This window comes from Adiantum capillus-veneris, chromosome 18, assembly GCF_014529385.1.
Source record: "Adiantum capillus-veneris isolate H3 chromosome 18, ASM1452938v2, whole genome shotgun sequence".
Classification (NCBI taxonomy): domain Eukaryota; kingdom Viridiplantae; phylum Streptophyta; class Polypodiopsida; order Polypodiales; family Pteridaceae; genus Adiantum; species Adiantum capillus-veneris.
Window position 1 is genome coordinate 21,278,898 of NC_140948.1, and position 19,838 is coordinate 21,298,735.

Here is a 19,838-nt window from a genome sequence, read left to right on the forward strand (position 1 = left end):
GGGTGAGTTTTATTTTTGCCAAAGATTATCCCAATTTAGCAGATCCTAAGTTAGTAGATAGGTTGTAGCCTCGGGTCAACTTCATAAGCCTCCAAGGTTTGTGCAAAGGTGTTTCACCTGAGCTAATCAATAAAAGGGTAATTTTATGGTTTTTAGTAAATGAAAGGGAAAATCTAAAGACTAAGGTTAGATCATCCCTTCTTCATTTAGTAAGTTGACTCTAGTCTTTTTTTACTAAGCTTGACTACGCCACATGTCCAAAGTAGCACATTCTTGCTTTGTGTGAGTAAAGTTAGATTAGGCCTTCCTCATTTAGTAAGTTGACACTAGTCTTTGTTTACTAAGCTTGACGAGGCCACATGTCCAAGGTAGCACATGCTTGCTTTGTGTGAACTTAAACAAGTGTATGTGGTGTTTCCACTTGCCAAGATGAGTCCCAAGAAGGGGGGGGGGAGGGGGGGATGGGGGCCCTCGGTCTAGCATGCAAGGCAAGAGGGGCAAGTGGTGGGACAAGTGCTGGTCCCACCTCATTGGTCAAGTGTGAAGCATTCTAATTTAAGGCAAGCTACACTTTTGCATAGCTATATAAGAGAGGGCTCATTACATTTTTGAGGCTCTTGATCCTCTCACACTCTCTCTCTCAAGTGGCGAACTCTGTACTAAAGCTCTTGGCTATGGATGTAAATCCAAGCCAATGAAAGTTTCTTCTTCTCCATCTCTACAATTCTATTACTAAGCTATGCTAAGAGCTTGCCCATGAGCAAGTGTACATGGAATATCAATTCTCTTGCTTGAAAGATACCTCTTTTCTCGCAGTTCCTTTCTCCCCACTAGGGTGTTTAGGGTTTGGGAAGGAGGGTTATACCATGGAAACTTGAAGGACACCATCTTCTTGATTCAAGCAAGGCTTTGTCGAGTTGTCAATCTTAATTGGTTATTCTGTTTGAATTATGTGCATGGTTAAAGTGTTTTTAATGTGTATTTGTGTAAAGAAATCAACCCGACACAACCTATGTTCTCCTTGCTATCTCTCGCTTCAAGGAAAACTCTCTCCTTTCATTGTTAATTTTCGTTGAATCTAAACGTAAGTATTATATTCTCTGACGATATATGGACTATTAGAGGCTTTGTAGTTTCAAAAAATGCAATATAGATTATATATGATTGTGTGGCTACCCTAATAAGCATGACAAAGTTTTCGTATTAATGACTAGACCGAACTTGAAAAGGATTACAAATTTTTGGTGTTGAATTTTTTTAAGTCCAATGATATCTAGGATGTGTCTAGATGACTAACTAATATGGTGCAAATCATTGAATACAAAAAATTCTAACAGTAATGTTACCCTTTTTTGGAGTTGATCCAATAGACTAAACAAGTCTCCAAAACTTAAAACGTAAATCGCTCATAAGCACGCCTACCCCCCCATCTACCATGCATGTGATTGTACTATAAAAGACCTCATCATAAAATGGAAAGAAGTCTCCAAAACTTAAAACATAAACAACTCATAAGCACACCTACCCCCCCCCCCCCCCCCCCATCTACCATACATGTGATTGTACTATAAAAGACCCTCATCATAAAATGGAAAAAAGTTTCCAAAACTTAAAACATAAACCACTCATAAGCACACCTACCCCCCATCTACCATACATGTGATTGTACTATAAAAGACCCTCATCATAAAATGGAAAGGATGTCTCTTTGTTATTGGATATTTTTTTCACTTATACTTTCTTTGACACCACCCTAAGTTGTGCTTAATCTTCAAAGGCACAAAATTTGGATTATGACATTGTTGCATGTATTGTCCTTTGCAATCGTCTAGAAGAAGAACTTGCAAGGATGTCACCCAAGTCAACATCAGTGCTTGCCCTCAAGACCCGCCATGTCTGGTGGAGCTTAGAAATTTTGACTTGCACCTACCAAAGAAGTTTCATCGTGTGTCAAATAGGGGGTTCCTCTGTAAATATTCACTTGGAAACCTCCTTGTTCACAAATGAGTTGGCATTATTGTGCCAACTTAGTGAATAATTATTGAATAAAAAATATCTTATTTATCTAAGACGGTGCCTCTACCAAATGTATATTAAGCACAAGCCTTGTGGTTTGTTCACCTTGTATGTCCACACCTATAACACCTTTATGTTAATATCTTTCTCAAATCACAATTTGAGCCCAGCCTTAGAATGAATTTTGTAGACATGGAGTTTTGGAGCCATGTACTACTACTACACCCTAAGTACTAGGTAGTGTTAAAAAAAACTACGTTTGTTGGAATCCCTCCAACAAAATTTGAAATTTATTTCCATAAAACCTTCAAAGTCAGAGAAATTTGGTGTAGAAACCTTCAGTTATAATCAATTTACCTTTAAAATTTTCAATGTGTAGATATTCAAAGTTTTTGGAGCTCATTAGCATGGTGAATGTAATAGCTTTTTGCCATTATTAGCATGTATTTGTCGTTTGTTGAGAACACTACCCTTGTGTCTCAACTTTGTCGATTTCGAGAGTTGGAAAAACTCTGCCCATCTCTCTCTCTCTCTCTCTCTCTCTCTCTCTCTCTCTCTCTCTCTCAAAGACAAGTGTACCACAATAGAGTTATCCACTCTAGCCAAGATTGTCGACCTCAACCAAAACGCTGCATTTGCAACGTGTGCGAAAGTGTCTTTAAAGAAAACTTATGCAAAGTGCAGCGAGTCATAAAAAGAGCTATACAAAATTGGATTGAAATTTGAAATCGAGCACAAGGATACATTTTATGCTTTAAAAAAAGTGCATGTCCAATAATCAAGGATAGATCGATGGGAGCATGGAGGAATAAATGAAGAAGTGGGGCTTGACTTAGTCACATACTCTCTCATGGGAAGACTTTGTCCTAAAGAGGATAAATAAAACCTTCACAAAGGTTTACCAAAAGGATCTAAAAACTCGCACTGGCGCTCTCTCTCTCTCTCTCTCTCTCTCTCTCTCTCACAGGCAGCGCATACAAGTCAAAGCGACCAAAACACACGTTCTCTCTCTAGCACCTGCGATTCAGAAGATCTGTTCTCTCTGCTCTCGCGCTCTCCCTCTCTCTCTCTCTCGCTCGCTCGCGGTAGGTGTATACAAGCTAAAAGCCTCACTCTCCAACTCTCTAAATCTTGTCCATTTTGTGCATACATCTCTCTCTCTCTCTCTCTCTCTCTCTCTCCCTCCACACACACACACACACACACACACACACACACACAAGGTATAGGCTGTGGCTATGATCAGTACGTTGCCGGCTTGGGAGCAATCACGCAGGGGCCTTCATGTGCGCTTTTCCCTCTTTGCCTCTCTCGTGGCCATCTCTTCCCTGCTTAATGCTCCCGTGACGTCCCTCACCATCCAGCAAGACGGTAAGCCTGCTCAATTTTACTATATTTTTTCTGTCTTGTGTTTAAAAGTATGCTATTGGGGATTCGAACCATGGTGGTTACCCACCCACCAACACCTGACGCCGATTAATGAGGTGCCATCATTTGAGCCTTGTCCTCAAGGTCAAAAGGCGTAGGATTTACTTCCTAGTCTTATTATGCAAGATTATTTCCTAGGCTGAGACATCTTGCAAGTTGGTCTTGGAATGAGTGGTGTAGGAATGATCTAGACAACAAATCCTCATGCCTTGCTTTCGTTGACAAACAACACATCTACATGTGGTTAAATTTCGAGCGCTAGTGCCTTACGTGGCACTAGCAATCGTCGTTGATTTCCAAAAAAATTGAACTTTCTAATGGCAACGATTGCTACCACATAGGTCGTAGCCCTCGAAATTTATCATCGCCCACACATCTAATTAAGAAGTGTAGCATGAGTCACTTCGAAGACCTATAGACATGTACAAGCAGTGAATTGCTTGTTGCATAGTTTACAATAGATTGATGCTAATCATGGATTTGAAGTTCACACCAAAACAATAGTGTGCACATTTTTTTGTGAAATGGGATATTACAGTGGTTGTAGATGGTTACTACTTTTCCATCTCTTCAAATAGTTTCCTATGAGAAAAAAATTCTTTTACTTTGATACGGTTTACAAGTGTACATGGTATTCTCTATCGATAAGTTAAGTTGTATTATCCCTACTTAGTCCTGATTGCGATCTTAAGATACTCATTTTGATAATTGTGTTTGCATACTCATGAAGACCATTCCTCTATTGGGCTACATAAAATTTAGTATATCTATGTCTTAAACAACCTACGTGTTCAGTTATTTCAATAGAAGTTGTGCAAGGTGATCACATTATTCACTCAAAGGGCCTTCACAACATGGAGCTTGAACTGATTATAGGACATGATGCCTACAATTAAGATATTGACACTATCAATATGTCAACAAAGTGTGGAAACCTTAGTGTTCTCACTCTTGTTTTCAAGGACAAAAACTCTTTTTTAAGGGGTAGTAATGTTAGGACAAGAGACCCGATGGGTGGCTTACGATGGCTACTCCTAGAAGCTACCAACCTAAGGTTAAGATCTATCCTAAGAGGATAGGACAAAACACTTGGAGGGAAACACATGAGAAGCGGCCCTATATATAGGGGCAAGGTCTCGCTATATAGGGAGTTGGTTGGGTGGAACTTCAATGTGCATGTCCACCTCTCTCTTCAAGTAGAGAGGGTTTCTCCTTTTTCACAACACACACACACACACACACACATTGAGCTAAGCTACCATCATTAGTAATTTGGATAAATTTAACTCAAACCTTATCACAAAATTGTGAGACTAGGGTAGTTTTTCAATTGTAAAGAAGTCTTAATATAAAATTGTTAAGTTTGAAATAATCTCCTAATCTCTCTCTCTCTCTCTCTCTCTCTCTCTATATATATATATATATATATGTGTGTGTGTGTGTGTGTGTGTGTGTGTGTGTGTGTGTATCTCTTTTAGTATGATATCATGTAAGTAGTTTTCCATGGGCATTATAGATGAAGGGTATGATTACAACATATTACAAACGTTGAGAGAGTTGCAACATGTTTCTTTTTTTGATCTCATATATGGCATGGAATGAAATCACACTTTTTAATTAAAGCTATTGGGACTTTGTTTTCATCATCTGTCAATCCATTTTGATGGCGATGGCACAATGTGTGTTCTTCAACTTCTATTTCTCTCTTCCTCACATTGCTCCAAAAAAACCATTTTCTTTTGAAGGTCAAACCAATGAGACAACTAGGAATTATGCCAAGAACTATGGTATCTGTGATCGGGATTTATGACTAATATGTCCAAATTTTGACCTTGAAAATGAAGGTTCAATGAAATTACAATCGAGGTTTATCATTTTGAACCGTGAAATGTAGATTTGCAAGCAAGGAAATGTGAGGAGTGATTCCTCACGCCTTTTAGCCTTCTAAGAGAAGCCTTAGTGGAGAAGACAACAATACAAGTTATATTTTAATGTTTTTGGCCTACGCAAGGGCTTAGTAAAGCATATAACGCTTGGGAGCAATTGTGGACCGTTGTGGATAACTTGTTGATTAGTGCCACATGCAAGTAAAGGATTATAAATGTTTTTCCTTCATTTCCCTTGTAAAGTGGGTATTAACTAAGCATCATCTTATGTAGATGTAGACCAATGTCAGAGATATAAAGTTGACATTGTTATTATCTGCTACAGAGATGGATATTGAGGCACAGTCTCTTTCTAATCCTCTTACATAGGCCTTTGTGGTCTTTCATATACTTAATGGCTTCATGTGAAGCTATTCACAGTTTCAGACTTTAGAAGGCCCATGCAAGTTTAAATTCACCTTGTGTAATTTATGTAAATTTCATATTACTTGCGTGCCTCATATAAAGAGGGACAATAGGTTTTTACTTGTTTGTGTTTACAGACTTATGAAAGTAATATATGTACTCAGCTATTAATCCTGGGGAGTTGACTATGTAAAAATTGCATATAGCACGTGCAAACAATAGGTATTTAAATAATCCCTTACCTGTATATTTTTAAGTATTATATGTACCCTTTATGTATGCATTTCTGTAAAAAACCTAACCCTTATGTATGAAAATTTTCACTTTCTCAATTAAAAAACCTTTTATGTAAGTACATTTTTCTGTAAATGTATCTAATTATAAATCCCTTACACACACCATGACACCTTCAACTGATCATCAATGATACATCGGCTGACAAGGGAGCCATCCAACGATAACGGATGGGTCCTCATCATTACCCATTCATGTCAATCATCCAAGGTCATGTTGCACTTATCAAAGCCCATGTGTTTCCCGATGGCGATGATAATCCCCTTGCTTTCTTGGATTATCTCTATGAACTTAGATTGTTTGAGTATATTCTAATGTATTCTTTAAAAAGGTGAAGTGTCACGTTGGCAAATGCAAAACAAAAAACAAAATGAAGACCCATATGAGGCACGGAAATGAAAGGACCCATTTACAAACTAAAATATCATTTAGAAGATTTCGATCATTCAATGATTTGTATGCAAAAGTCAAATGTATGGATAATTGCCTTCTTCACCACTAAGGCTTGTTTTAGAGAGTCAAAAATATGAGTTCTGACAAGTAGAGCACTACATGGAGAGACATCCTTTTATGAACATGGTTAATTTCGTTACATGATGAGTGATGCTCAAGAATTTTTATTCTTTTGGAGGGAAACCAGATTTGCAAATTAGATGTTTAGATATGGGCTCTCACAATGCACTACTGCTTCTAGTCACTTTAAGATGAACTAGTATGGGACCCAAGTGTTGCTGTGGCCCAATCCTTACAACACTCTCCTCCCCTTTAAGATGAACTAGTATGGGACCCAAGTGTTTTTGTGGCCCAATCCTTACAACACTCTCCTCCCCTTCAAGGTGATAGCATATGAAGACAATCTCTTACGTGCAACTAGAAGGTATTGCAAATTATATTTTGGACACTTCCTTATCAACTAAGGTCGTCTTCCTAAGCTCTAATTTGGTTCTCACTTGGCGAGACCAATAGCAACAACGTATGCAAACGTTCTCTATGCATCCTCCTAAGCTCCAATTAGGTTCTCACTCGGCTATCAATAGTGAAACATATGTAAATATTATCTATCCATCCACGAAGTAACACAAATTATACCTTGGATGTTTTATTATCAAATCAGATAATCCTCCCAAGCTCTAATTAGGTTCTTGTCCAGCAATCAATAGTGACATTTTGTGTGGAAGGTTGAAAGAGAAAACATGTAGAAGGGAGATAACCCAATGAAGGGCATACCACATTGCTTTGTCCAATTTATTGCTCAAAAGATTATCAGTTGCCCGGTTTGCCACATTTGGGTGATAGAATGGGTATTTAATTTTCTTCTCTCTCTCTCTCTCTCTCTCTCTCTCTCTCACACACACACACACACACACACACACACACACACACACACACACACACACGCACGAGGAGAAATTTTGATGTCAAGACACTTGAAAGAAGATTCTTCTTCTTCTTTGTTGCAACATCCATGAGATCATTCAAATTATTTTTTGATGCTTCATTATCAAATAAGGTAATACGCCTAAGTAGTCCTGACGTTCTTGCCTATCTATCAATAGTGAGATCTTATGTCAAATGATGAGAAAGCCCCAAAGGCAAACCTCAACACTATATACCACGAGGTCTTAATGACCCAAGGGTGCTGGGATCGACTCTGCCAAGAGTCTTGCGGGGATCTCGAGGAAGGCGGCCATCCCATCATGGTATATAGTGTTGAGGAAAGGCAAACTAATGAAGAACAAGCAATGTTATTGTGTCTCACTCATAGATCGCCACCTTGTTGTGTACTTAGATAGTGACATTGTTTTTTATCATATTCTTTTTTTTTGGAGATTAAGTATTTTTATAAAATTATTTTTCTTTTAGTTGTGCATGAGGTGCCTTTTCTTTATTGTGCCGAGATGTGTGTGTGTGTGTGTGTGTGTGAGAGAGAGAGAGAGAGAGAGAGAGAGAGAGAGGTTATTTTCTTTGATTTTTTATGTTTATAACATTTTATAATTTATATTTTATTTGTTTGTTTTTCTTAATGTGAAAGGTAGACCATTTTAACGTTTAATTACCTTGTTTCTTAAGTCACTAGCGCATAGGTGCAATTTACAACTAAAATTTGGCCTGGAAATAATGATGGTTGAGATTTACTTTAATTTGCCTCTGCAGTAAATGCGTTGAGAGCTTTGCAAGCAGCTTGGGGTGGTAAGCCGTCGACTTGGGATTTCAGCACCGATCCCTGCGACACGCTATGGCTCGGAGTTGGCTGCGACGACACCCACACGCGCGTCACCCAGCTGTACGTCTCTCTCTCTCTCTCTCTCTCTCTCACACACACACACACACACACACACACACACACACACACACACACACACACACACACAGTCATTATATGTCTTGATGCAATCTACAGCGTGATCAGGGAAGGTGCATTTAGCAATATACAAAGGATGTTTTGTGTTTGTAGATCAAAAGCATTTTGCTCATAGATCTGTCAGCCAAAAATTCATTTACGTTTGATAAAAGCAATATTGTTGAACTTCTTTTTAATCAGGCTCTGAAGTTTCATGTTCCAAAGATTGTTTAGAATACATTTTGGAGAAGCATATAAAGTTTCTGCTTGTTAGTACGTTAACGTTGCTGCTCAATCGATTGCAGGCTTCTTATCAATCAGGATCTAACTGGAACCCTTCCATCTTCTATAGGAGACCTCACGAATTTGACAAATTTGTGAGTTAACTGTTATTTGCATATGATCAAAGCTAGAAAAAGCTAGTATAAGGTTGAACTCCGAAGTTTTTGTTAATCTAAACATCTTGTAACACTACAGGGATCTTTCATCCAATGCAAAACTTGGAGGCAGTCTCCCTACAGAGATAAGCAACCTTAAAAATTTGCAGAGATTGTAAGAGAATTACTCTCTTACTTTTTTTGAGATGATTCTATTTTGGGCCATATTATAACCGCTTTTGTATGCTTTGTGTTCTCAGGTTCATTCAGTTTTGTAACCTTTCGGGTCAGATTCCTACAGTCATTGGAAATTTGACGTCATTATCATATTTGTAAGTGGCGGATCTTTCTTTTTCTGGCTTATTCTTTTTCTTTGGTGTGTGCTTGCTGGAGGCTCCACCAGGGTTGGGGGGGGGGGTTGATATGGTGGTGATGAAGACATTTCTGCCCTGTAAATTATGATCTAAAGTAGATATAACAGAAGTTAGAGATGTGAATCAATTTTGCAAGTATAACTTTTTTATGTGCAAAAACTGACCGGAAATATCTTTTGAGCCTCGATGGGTGAAGCTGAAGTAGGCAATCCAAATTATAACGTCCTTGTACAAGGCAATAAAATTAGTAGTTGGTTGTAATCATTGCGCTTTCTCATTTTAAGAGAGAACTTCAGTGTGACAGCCCACCATTGTGCATGCATTGCCATGTGGAGACTGGCTATTACTGCTTAGTTCAACCATGTGATTGTATCAGTTACAAGGGTTTTTTCCTATGTGGTGTAATTCCAGGTTTTTGGCCTGAATTGCCTTATCTGTTGGAGCAGAAAATGGAAATTTGATCCTGATTTTAGATTGTCGAAACCATGTTGTTTTATTGCCTTTGTTTTTCAGCTATACTAAGTAATTAATATTCAAATAAAACCACATCATTCTTAGAATGTTGCAACATGAAGGTGATTGATTGCTGTAGGTCTGATGTATGGCATGGTGTGTTCAACTCCAATCATTTTATCTAGATCATGCAAATAAAGAAATGCTGACATATCAGTTGGGCTGTTTTGATCAATTTCGTTTCAGAGGCTTAACACAAAATTCATTATCTGGAACTTTGCCGGATACCATCGGTTTTTTGTCCAACCTATTTTGGCTTGATGTATCAAGCAATCAGTTGACTGGAGCCCTTCCAGATTCCACTACAAGTCCTAGTGGAAGCGGTTTAGACAATCTTACAAATGCGCGCCACTTGTAAGTCCTGTTCGCTGTTTACGAAGAGCAACTTAAGAAAGGCAAGAACATTTATTCATGTCTCACCGCCTAACTAGTGTTTTTTGGGTGTTTTGCTAAGCGAAGCCATTTGGAGAACAATTCATTCTCAGGAACCATTCCAACGTCAATATTCAACACACAGATGCAACTAATACATTTGTAAGAATCCTTTTGGTTTTAGTTATTTTAATGCTAATTAGAATTGCAAGTGGTTACTTTGTTCAAAATATTTGAACCCGATGCTCTTTTTATGTATACAACATTCTTCTTAGCTGTTAGGGAGTTTTAAATGTTTAATATGAAACGCATTTTGGAGGCTTGAAAAGAAATTTAGTTAAAGTAAGGAAAATAAGAATTGTCGCTTTAGAATTGGATAAGATAAACCAGTACATATTACACGAGTATATTCATACAAATAAGTTGGTGTTGCAAGGACCTCGCTGAGTTGACTTAAGTGAAACATGGTAATGCTAAAGTAGTAAGTCGAGAATTGAGATAGGCCATATCCTATGTTAATTACCCTTGGTTTACATTTCTCAAATCGCTGCAATTAATACAGTTGTAAGATTTCTTTTTGTTTTTTTAATTATCTGAATGCTAATCAGAATTGCAAATTGTAACTTTCGTCAAAATTTATGACCAAATGCTGGTCTTTTGCGTGTTGCCAGGGAGTTTTAAAATGTTTTATATGAAACAATTTTTGGATGTTTTGGAAAAAAAAATTCAATGCAAGTAGGGATTGTCTCTCTAGACTTAGGAAAGATAAATAATGTGTTTATTCATACACACAAAGTACTACTTTGAATTGTAGTAACCGAAACATGGTAATAGTGGAGTAATAAGTCAAGATAGGCCATGTCCCATGTTAATGAACCTAGGTTTACAATAATTGTAGAGGTAAGAACAATTTAAGACTGTTATAGCTCGATAGCTGCTACAAACTTTCCCTTCTTGTGGGTGTCTTGAAACTCTTATAGCACTTCTATTAGGACGAGTAAAATAAATTGGTTCAAACACATTGTATGCAGAAGTTTTGTGAGTTTTTAGAGGCGGGCTTCCCAACATTTATGCTTTGGATATTTCTGATCTTTTTGACTTGTCACAAAGTATGCTTTTGTTTAAACTTGTTTTAAATAGAATATGGTATGCCTTTGTTAAACACTTATGTGATCCTTGGCATTATCAGGTTGTTGCATAACAACATGCTCACTGGCAACATTCCTACAGCAGTTGGAAATCTGATTCACATGGAGATTATGTAAGTGCTTAAATAGTGCATGATGTTGTGAAAAGGGTACTGATGTATGGATGCATGAGTGCATCGGCTTCCACTATAGTAATATAGCTCTACTGCTTGTTTCTGTTAGTGTGTGCTTCATGTAATGGTGCTTGTTTTTTTGGGGGGTACAAAAAAATTATGGTATGTACATGCACTTCTTTGACACCATTGTGCTGATTTCTGGAGAATTTTGTTTGCTTTATGTGGACAATGGCAGGCATTTTGATTCCAATGCTCTCAATGGTTCGGTTCCATCTGGCTTTAGCAGTATACAAAATCTTACCACATTGTGAGCTTTCAAAGCATTGATCTTTTTGAATGGCTAAGACCTTGGTTTAATCGCTTTTGAATAGCTTCTTGTGCCTTAAGCTTCGTTGTAGAAACTCTTCTTTTGAGACATCTTCTCTGGTTTTGTGTTTCACTAGATGGTGTGTCAAGCAATAAATGTAAATGCATGCTTGCTGAAGCATATGTAGGGGGCTACCCTTGGATGTGTGTGTCAAGTGTATTTTTCCATCATCCATTGCAAGTCCCTGAAGGTTATCAGGATGTATTAGATAGGGGGATTTGTGTACATGAGATCTATTGGTTTTTGGTTTGGTAGATTTTGTTCTGAAACTCCACATAATATATGGGGATTTGTGTACGGTATCGATGACTTGTGGATTTCTTGCCCTTAAAGAGAGAGCACATGGCTTTGACTGCCATGATCCCCTTAACTTTTTGTGTAAGACTTACTGGCATCTTGTGGGTTTGGTAGATTTTAGTATGGAAATTCACAGTAGCATGAGATTTTTCTTCAGTAAGACAGGACTTGCCTTCTAGTTACTTTAATAAAAGCAATTTAGATGATCTATGCGTGGGCTTTTCTTTTTTTTTGGGAAAAGGGGGGGGATGGGGAGGTATGTTTAAGGTGTGCATTAGCTTGTATTTTTGGTTGTTTTGGCATGGAATTATGAGAAAGTTTGAGTGTTGCTGGACAGAATAGTACACGTTTGATTTTCTTTTTTGGCCTTCAATGATGTTTGCAAGTTTGCTTCAAGGGCAGAATCAACTAGTTTAATTATATTTCACACTCATTTGTACATAGGCATTTGGACAACAATCAGTTGGGTGGCCAATTGCCAGACTTGTCAAATGCGACAAATTTGCAAATGCTGTAAGTATCCCAAAAGCTGGACTAATTTGTTGCAATCAGAGATTTTAGTTTCAGGTAGCATTCCAAGCAGTTTAGTTGCCTTGTTAAAGGTATAAAAATGAAAATTTGTATGGTTGATGTGGGTGAAAACACTACGTACCCTCATTTATTTTTATTTTTATGTTCCCAAGAGACTGTACTAGAGTCACACATGGATGTAACCTTTTGGTCTCATAGGTCATTTTGACTTTTTAAAGACGTTAATATAACATTGCATCTCATCTCTCTCTCTCTCTCTCTCTCTCTCTCTCTCTCTCTCTCCTTGTCGGATAGATCTTTAAGGTCTCTTGCGATAGTTTCCTACGACGTTAAAATACTCTTCTTCTTCTTCTTCTTCTTCTTCTCTCTCTCTCTCTCTCTCTCTCTCTCTCTCTCTCTCTCTCTCTCTCTCTTTGTACGCAGCTTTGGGAGGTTTGGAGAGGATGTGTTTACAGGTTCAGTTCCAGGAGCCTCACACCAAGCTATGGCTTTTGAATACTTTGGTTGCCTCAGCTATGCTATATGGAGTGCAGATATGGGGACCCTCATTAGATCATCATAGTCATCAGCATGGACGTACAGATGGGTGGCGAGACATGGAGAGGCCACTTATCTCCATGATCTCCAGGATGACCAAGGCTAAGGCCTCGGTTCCCCATGCGATCATCCCTTTTGGTAGTTGAGGCTCTTACGCAATTAGTGGCATCCATACACAACTTATGGCACGAGATCATTATGCTTGGCTGGCCCTAGAGTCCTCTCGGCACTTGTCATCATGTTGGTATGCACAGATAGCAGCATGGTTTGAGCTACATGGTTTCTCTATGGATAGGCTCCCCCCTTTCAGTATTTTCTAGATGCACCCTCTCTCTCTCACACACGGAGGGAGGTCACTAGACTTATACGACAGGATCTGTTTCAGTTGGATACCCACAAGACTGGATACAGCCTATAAAGGAGCTGGACAAGAAGATGACTACATATAGAGAGCATTTTCTCCAGCTCACAGAGGATGGGTTCTATCTACGCCTGCTTACATGGACACACTTGTCCCAACGGATTATGATGTGCTATTGGACAGATTCGGCCATCATCACATGAGTTGGAGATTGAGATTGACCGATACCGAGGCATTTCAGTTGAGGCCAGGTTGTGCCAGCTGTGTCAGAGAGAGCTAGACACAGAGCTTCACTTGACACTATATATGCCACTGTACAGCATACTATGAGATACATGGCTGCTTTCATTGCTTCTCTAGAGAGGGTTTTGGGCCTCTTATCTAGAGCTATGAGTTACCAGGTTTAGCGATATCTCGGCCTCTTATCTATTGGAGATTCAACGATATCGAGTAGGGTACTGAGAGAGAGAGAGAAGCTCACACACCGGGAGACACACCCAGAGACAAATCACACTGTTACTCCATCCAGAGATTTGAGCAGAGAAGACCAGTCAGAGAGGAGGGACATGGGGCACATCACTAGTAGAGGCATAGTGAGTGATCAAGCAACAGAGCTGGGGAGATCCAGAAAGCCCTGGATAAGGGGATGCTCCCATCGATGGAGCAGGGTTACAACAAAGGATCAGATCTATATTGGCGAGACATGGGAGACTCCTTGTGCAAACTCTCACCATGGAGGACATCGACACGATCATGCAGCGACCGATACGAAGTTGTCACATAGTGATGACGTGGCATTGCCTAAAGGACGGAAGGAGGCCTAAACCCTAGCAAAAGAGGCAAAAGAAGTTTTACCAACTTGCAGGACTCTTCCGAGTGGCCCAGTAGGGGTTAGGTTCAAAAATCTAATCCGAAAGGTTGTCACAACTTATGGTACCTCTGGCTGAGGGGCCTAAAACCATAAAGATAAAAGCAAGCAGCCAAAATTGCGTAGCCAGTGATGACGTGGCAGGCTATACGGATGTTTGTGATTTGTGGGACGTCTTGCGTTGATTGCTGACGCGGCACTATACGAAATTTTCGCGTTTTATGAAATAGCCCAAGGGGCGCTAGCTTTTCAAGACCTGATGCTTTTGAGATAGAGCTTTTCATGTAAGTGCTTTTGACCAGGGGCCTTTAAAAGTGTGTCAGGGCCTCCTCTACTGGCAGATAAGCTTGGGATCACTGCAGAGAGAGAGGACCTGTCACGAGGATGTGGCAATTGCTAACCTTAGTTGTTGGTTCTTTCCAATGATTTTTTATCTTATTTTTGAGACCTTCTTTTTGAAGTTGCAACTGGTCGGACATTGTACGGTAGTTTCACCCGCAGACGGGAAGTTGGTCGGCACTGGAATTCGTATAGTAAGAGGATGTCTAGACTCAGTGCAAGGTCATGTAGGTCCCCCCGTCGCACTTAGCAAGTTGGTGGATACTAGGAAGTGAACTCAATAAAGACATAAAGTCAAGGTGGGATCACCAACAGAAAGTATCTGACAGTTGGGCCACATTGCACTTTTGGATGCTGTCCCAATGAGGATAGATGGTCAGATGACCGGTGGGAGCCCAACGGAAGCATCTCCTAAAAATTAGGGAACTGCTATTTTGGGCCATGAAATGTGTTCGCGTCATTACCTTCGGTATGACGAGGGGAACATTTTATAACTGTGCCGGAAGTCAACTGGGTAGGCGGCAACCCTGAAATGGGCAAAAGCTTGTAATCGCGCCAAGTGGCACAATTTCATGCACTTGCCTCTTAGAGAAAATTTGGCGCTGAATTTCTAGCTGAGGGAGGTCTCATTTTGCATTTGTCACAGGTTAAGAGCTATGGAGTGCTTTCTTTCCCTCTCATGTACACTGTGGTGCTAGGAGTGACGCCCTGCACACTATACACTGCTCTTTCTCCTCCCTACGTGCAGTTACGTGATGCCCCACGAGAGGGCTCTTCATTTGACTGATGTACAGCTGTGTGGTTTCATGCTTTTGTGTTGAGGCAAGAGCCTCCTTGAGCAGGAACATGGGTAGCTAATTGCTACTCCAAAGCAGGCACCGGTGAGGGTCATAACCTCACCGTACAGGTGCGTTTTCAGTGCTATGTATGCGCTGTAAATTGACTGTTTTTCAGCCATACGGACGCCATAACCATTGGGAATTGTGCCCCATTGGCAGAGGACAATTAGGGGACTGTTTGGGGCTGAAAATAGGGCAAAAACCAGTATATACAGCATGCTGAATTTACTGTTTTTGGGTAGGAATCAGAGGGTTTATGCCAGTGGAAGTGAGTTCCTGCAGGGGAATTGGTTTCGCGCAAGTTTCGGGGCTGTTATGTTGCCGAAATTTGGCCAAAACATGTGGTATCTAGCGGGATACGGGTAAAGGATTCCTAGGCCTCTACTTTGTAATTTACCCTCTCAAGGTATAAAGAAATACTGAAAGGGGCGCCAATTTTGGGGCCTACAGGTTGTCGGGTCTACTCGGAGCATTCTAGCTTCCGAGCCGTGTGTGTGCTTAAGTGTTAATTCCCGTCGCTGGTTTCCTTTGCACGTTCTCTCTGTGTGTGTCTAAAGTAAAGAATTTCGGGTGAAAGCCAAAGCCTATCGCCCCACGGGCCGGTTTCAAGGTTCTGTTGCCGGGACATCAATCACTTTTTCCTCAAAGAGTGAGCCTCGGTTGTTTTGGGTAAAGACACAGAGTAGAGGAACGCTTGATTACACTATGGCCGACAATGGGAAGGGCATTATGGAAGAGGGTTCCTCTTTGAAGGACAGACATGAAACTGCAATGGTGTTCGAGATTGGCGAGAACTCACGGCCACGTCAGTCTGTACCTCCTGTTGATGTGAATGTCCCTCCAGTAGTACTAGGCTTTATGACTGGGGAACTTGAGGATGATGCGTTCAGGACTCAGTTAGTTGCCGCGGTGAATGTCTTTTCGCAACTGGTGCAAAATCCAAGGTTTATGGAGTTCTTGCAAGCGTCGCCAGTGCAACAACAAAATAGGCAACCTACACCGCGTACGGAGCTTGTTGAGGCTCAAGCCCAAGTGCTTCATGCGACTCAGCAGGATAGGAAACACTCGCATGTGGTGGAGTCAAGGGCTCCAAAACAGGTTCCTCCCGTGCTTGAACAGGTGGCCAGAACGCCTATTCCACAAGTTATGCCAGTTCAACCCGCCACCTTTCAGAGCCCGCATGCTGTCTTGAATGGAAAGGGAACTGGTTACCAGGCAATGTACCCAGTTTTTCCACCACCCACGATACATCCGGGTTTTTCGGGGGTGGATCTGTGTTCCAAAGTATGGCTAGTTATGCGCCTGGAAGTCAGCAGTACATGCCAAGAACAGTGTTTGGGGGTATGCAAGGCATGATGCCAAACCCCATGTATGGTAGCATCGGCATGCAACAAGGGCCAGTTTGGGGTGCCACAGGGTCATTTTGGCATGGCTGGTTATTCTGGACAGCAGCCAGATATCGCACCTTTGACGCAAAATGGTGAATGGCCAAGATGTGTCGATCATGCCTACTACAGTGCCCATGTTGCAGACCATTCCTTATGACAATTTGGGGGCACTGGAGAAGCCGAAAGCTTACAAAGAAGGTGGTGCAACTGTAAAGTTCAGCACTTTCAGTGGCTTCGAGGATAAAGCAAAGGCTCTCACTTTCCTCCAGCAGTTTGATACAGCCTATGCAAGAGGGAATTTTACAGAGGCCTCGAAGGTCAGGAAAGCTGCCACTTTCTTAAAGGACAATGCGCTTACATGGTGGACGACATTGTTAATGCAAGGACAGGCACCCGCCACTTGGGTCTACTTCAAACAAATGTTTGCATCTGCTTGGCTATCAAATGAATTTGAAGCCGATGTCATGACAAATTGGCACCAGCTTACTTCGGCTACACGCAAGAGCTTGCTAGAGTATAATCGGAGGTTTTGTAAAGCGTTACTCTCAGTGACCTCCTATAGATTTGTGCCATTGACAGAGCATATAGAGAAGTACTGTTGTGGGTTGCCTAAAGGGCTTCGTGACTACTGCACCAAGAATAGCGTGGCTACCCTCACTCAGCTTATGGAAGTTGCTAACACTCGTCTTGCCTTGTTGAAAGGAGAGGACAATGGGTTTCCGAGCAACGAAAAAGGAGGGCCGCAGAAGAAAAATTCAGCGAAGAAGCCCTTTGTGAAAACGGCTCCTGAAGCGTCACAAGGGTCAAAAAAGGCCACCAAAGACAAGGATTCAGCCGGGACTTCTGGAGCGCAGGCAAAGAAACAGAAAAGGAAGCCTTTTGTGCGCAAGTTGCTCGAGGAAAAGAAGGTCCTAATGGCTAAAATAAAATTCTTTATATGCGAGCAGCCTGGTCACTTTGCTACCAATTGTCCACAAAGGAAAAGACCAGCTGACTCAGATAATAAAGAGGACTAGAAAGGTAAGAAGCCTAAACCCACGGTAGGTTTGGTGCCAGATATGGTGGATGATAGGCCCAGTTTAGATACCAGTGAGTTATGCAGGGCATGGGGTAAAGTTAGGGATCAGACGGCACTCCAAGTTTATCTCACCAAAATTAGCTATGAAGCTGGGCATCAACGCTGAAGAGATGGGGTACACAACACAAGTAGGGTTGGCATGTCCTGGCCACTCAAAGTGTATCACTCCTATTATTGGAAAGCTGCGTCTGCATATTCAGTCGTATGTGGACACAGAAGAGTTCTATATCATGCCATTGGAAGGGTGCGATGCGCTACTTGGAATTCCCTGTATGTTCAGAGTGCATGGCGTGTTGGATGTCTTCGGCAAGATGATCACCCTTCAACATAGGGGCAAAACTTATGTTTTGGATGTAAAGCTCAAATGGGAGTCTGTCCCTATTGTGTCTGCTTTTGCTATCACTTATGTAATAAAGAATCATCTTTCTGTGTACTTGATTTTTGCACGTGATGTCTTAGATAATGGTGAGTCAAATTTATCTGTGTTAGATAAAGAAAGGTCAGCATTTTTGCAAAAGTTTAGTGACCGATGAAACGCTTGCAAAGATTCAGCTGAGTCGAACACTGGCTCCCAAGGCACCACACACACCATAGTCCTATTAAATACTAGGGGCCCTTTGTCAAGGATCTTTTCCACATCGGAGGCCTCTTTGAATATCACTGAGTAGAAACCTTTAGCTAGGTAGGAAGTACTTTCAACTTCTCCTCCATGACCAAGAATTTGAGGGCCCTGAAGCCATTGGATTATCTCAAACCTATTCGGGATTCTTCCACTAAATCATACAAGCATCGGCTTAGCTTGTCTGGCTAACTGTTTTTTTATAAGTGCTAGCGGAATCGCTACAGTAACAGCCTCGGTAACCTCCACCTGCTGTGGCAAAGACTTTTTTAAGGCAGAGAAGACTCGATCTGCCAACCCGTCTTCTACTAGCCCACTGAGTTCTGAATGGGAGGAAGTTCTTTTGTTGTTGTTAGGGCCGACTGTTTTTCTGATTCATTACTGTCGCAATTGCCGCCAGAGAGACTTGAGGACCATTGGATAGATTTGGTGCCAGGATGTGTAGCCCACCAAATAGACCTCCCTACAGGGTTAGTGCGGCGCAGCAGAAAGAGATTATGGGCCAGGTTGAGGAGTTATTAGAGAAGAGGCTGATTCAGCCTAGTTCTTCACCCTTTTGCTCCCCAGTGCTCCTAGTGCAGAAGAAGGATGGCTCATGGCGCATGTGTATTGATTATCGTGCGTTGAATAAGAATACCATCAAGAATAGGTTTCCTATTCCTCGAATTGATGATATTCTCGATCGTTTAGAGGGTGCTAAAATTTTCAGCAGGATAGACCTTAAGAGTGGGTATCATCAGATTCATATAAAGCCAGAGGATGTGCACAAGACTACGTTTAGAATGACATTTGGTCTTTATGAGTTTCTAGTGATGCCGTTTGGTCTAACAAATGCTCCTGCCACGTTCAACAGAATGATGGACCGGATTTTCCGCTCGCATCAACAGTTTGTTGGGACGTTCTTCGATGACATGATAGTCTATTCGAAGAATGAAGAGGAGCATAGGCGTCACTTGACCATTGTGTTCAAAGAGCTGCGCAGTCACAGGCTACTTGTCAATCCTAAGAAAAGTGAATTCTTCCTCGAAGAGATCCACTTTCTCGGCCACATAGTCTCAAAGGATGGTGTCAGAATGGATCCCGCAAAGGTCGAAGCTATTAAAACATGGCCAGACTTGAAGACTGTGCACGATGTCAGAAGCTTCTTGGGATTGTGTTCCTACTATAGAAGGTTTATCGGGAATTTTGCAGAGATAGCGTCACCTCTTCACGCTTTGCAAAAGAAAGAGGTCACTTTCAGGTTTTAGTCTCTTAAAGGAAAAGTTGACTTCAGATCCAATAATTGTTTTGCCAGATTGTAGGAAGTCATTTGTGGTCCAGTGTGACGCGTGTGGCAGTAGCATC

General features: G+C 41.0%; 1 protein-coding gene across 1 annotated transcript in view; it reads left to right on the plus strand.

Annotated features, from left to right (window-relative positions):
- Positions 1-2,902: 2,902 nt before the first annotated feature.
- The window catches only part of LOC147435326 (leucine-rich repeat receptor protein kinase HPCA1-like), a 39,354-nt gene continuing 22,418 nt past the window's right edge, over positions 2,903-19,838 (plus strand). The window contains exons 1-10 of the mRNA XM_086488397.1: positions 2,903-3,387; positions 8,184-8,313; positions 8,676-8,747; positions 8,848-8,922; positions 9,008-9,079; positions 9,821-9,988; positions 10,094-10,168; positions 11,196-11,267; positions 11,506-11,577; positions 12,379-12,447. Of these exons, the coding sequence (XP_086344523.1) occupies positions 3,255-3,387; positions 8,184-8,313; positions 8,676-8,747; positions 8,848-8,922; positions 9,008-9,079; positions 9,821-9,988; positions 10,094-10,168; positions 11,196-11,267; positions 11,506-11,577; positions 12,379-12,447 (938 nt within the window). The 5' untranslated portion in view covers positions 2,903-3,254. The remainder of the gene's footprint in view (positions 3,388-8,183; positions 8,314-8,675; positions 8,748-8,847; positions 8,923-9,007; positions 9,080-9,820; positions 9,989-10,093; positions 10,169-11,195; positions 11,268-11,505; positions 11,578-12,378; positions 12,448-19,838) is intronic.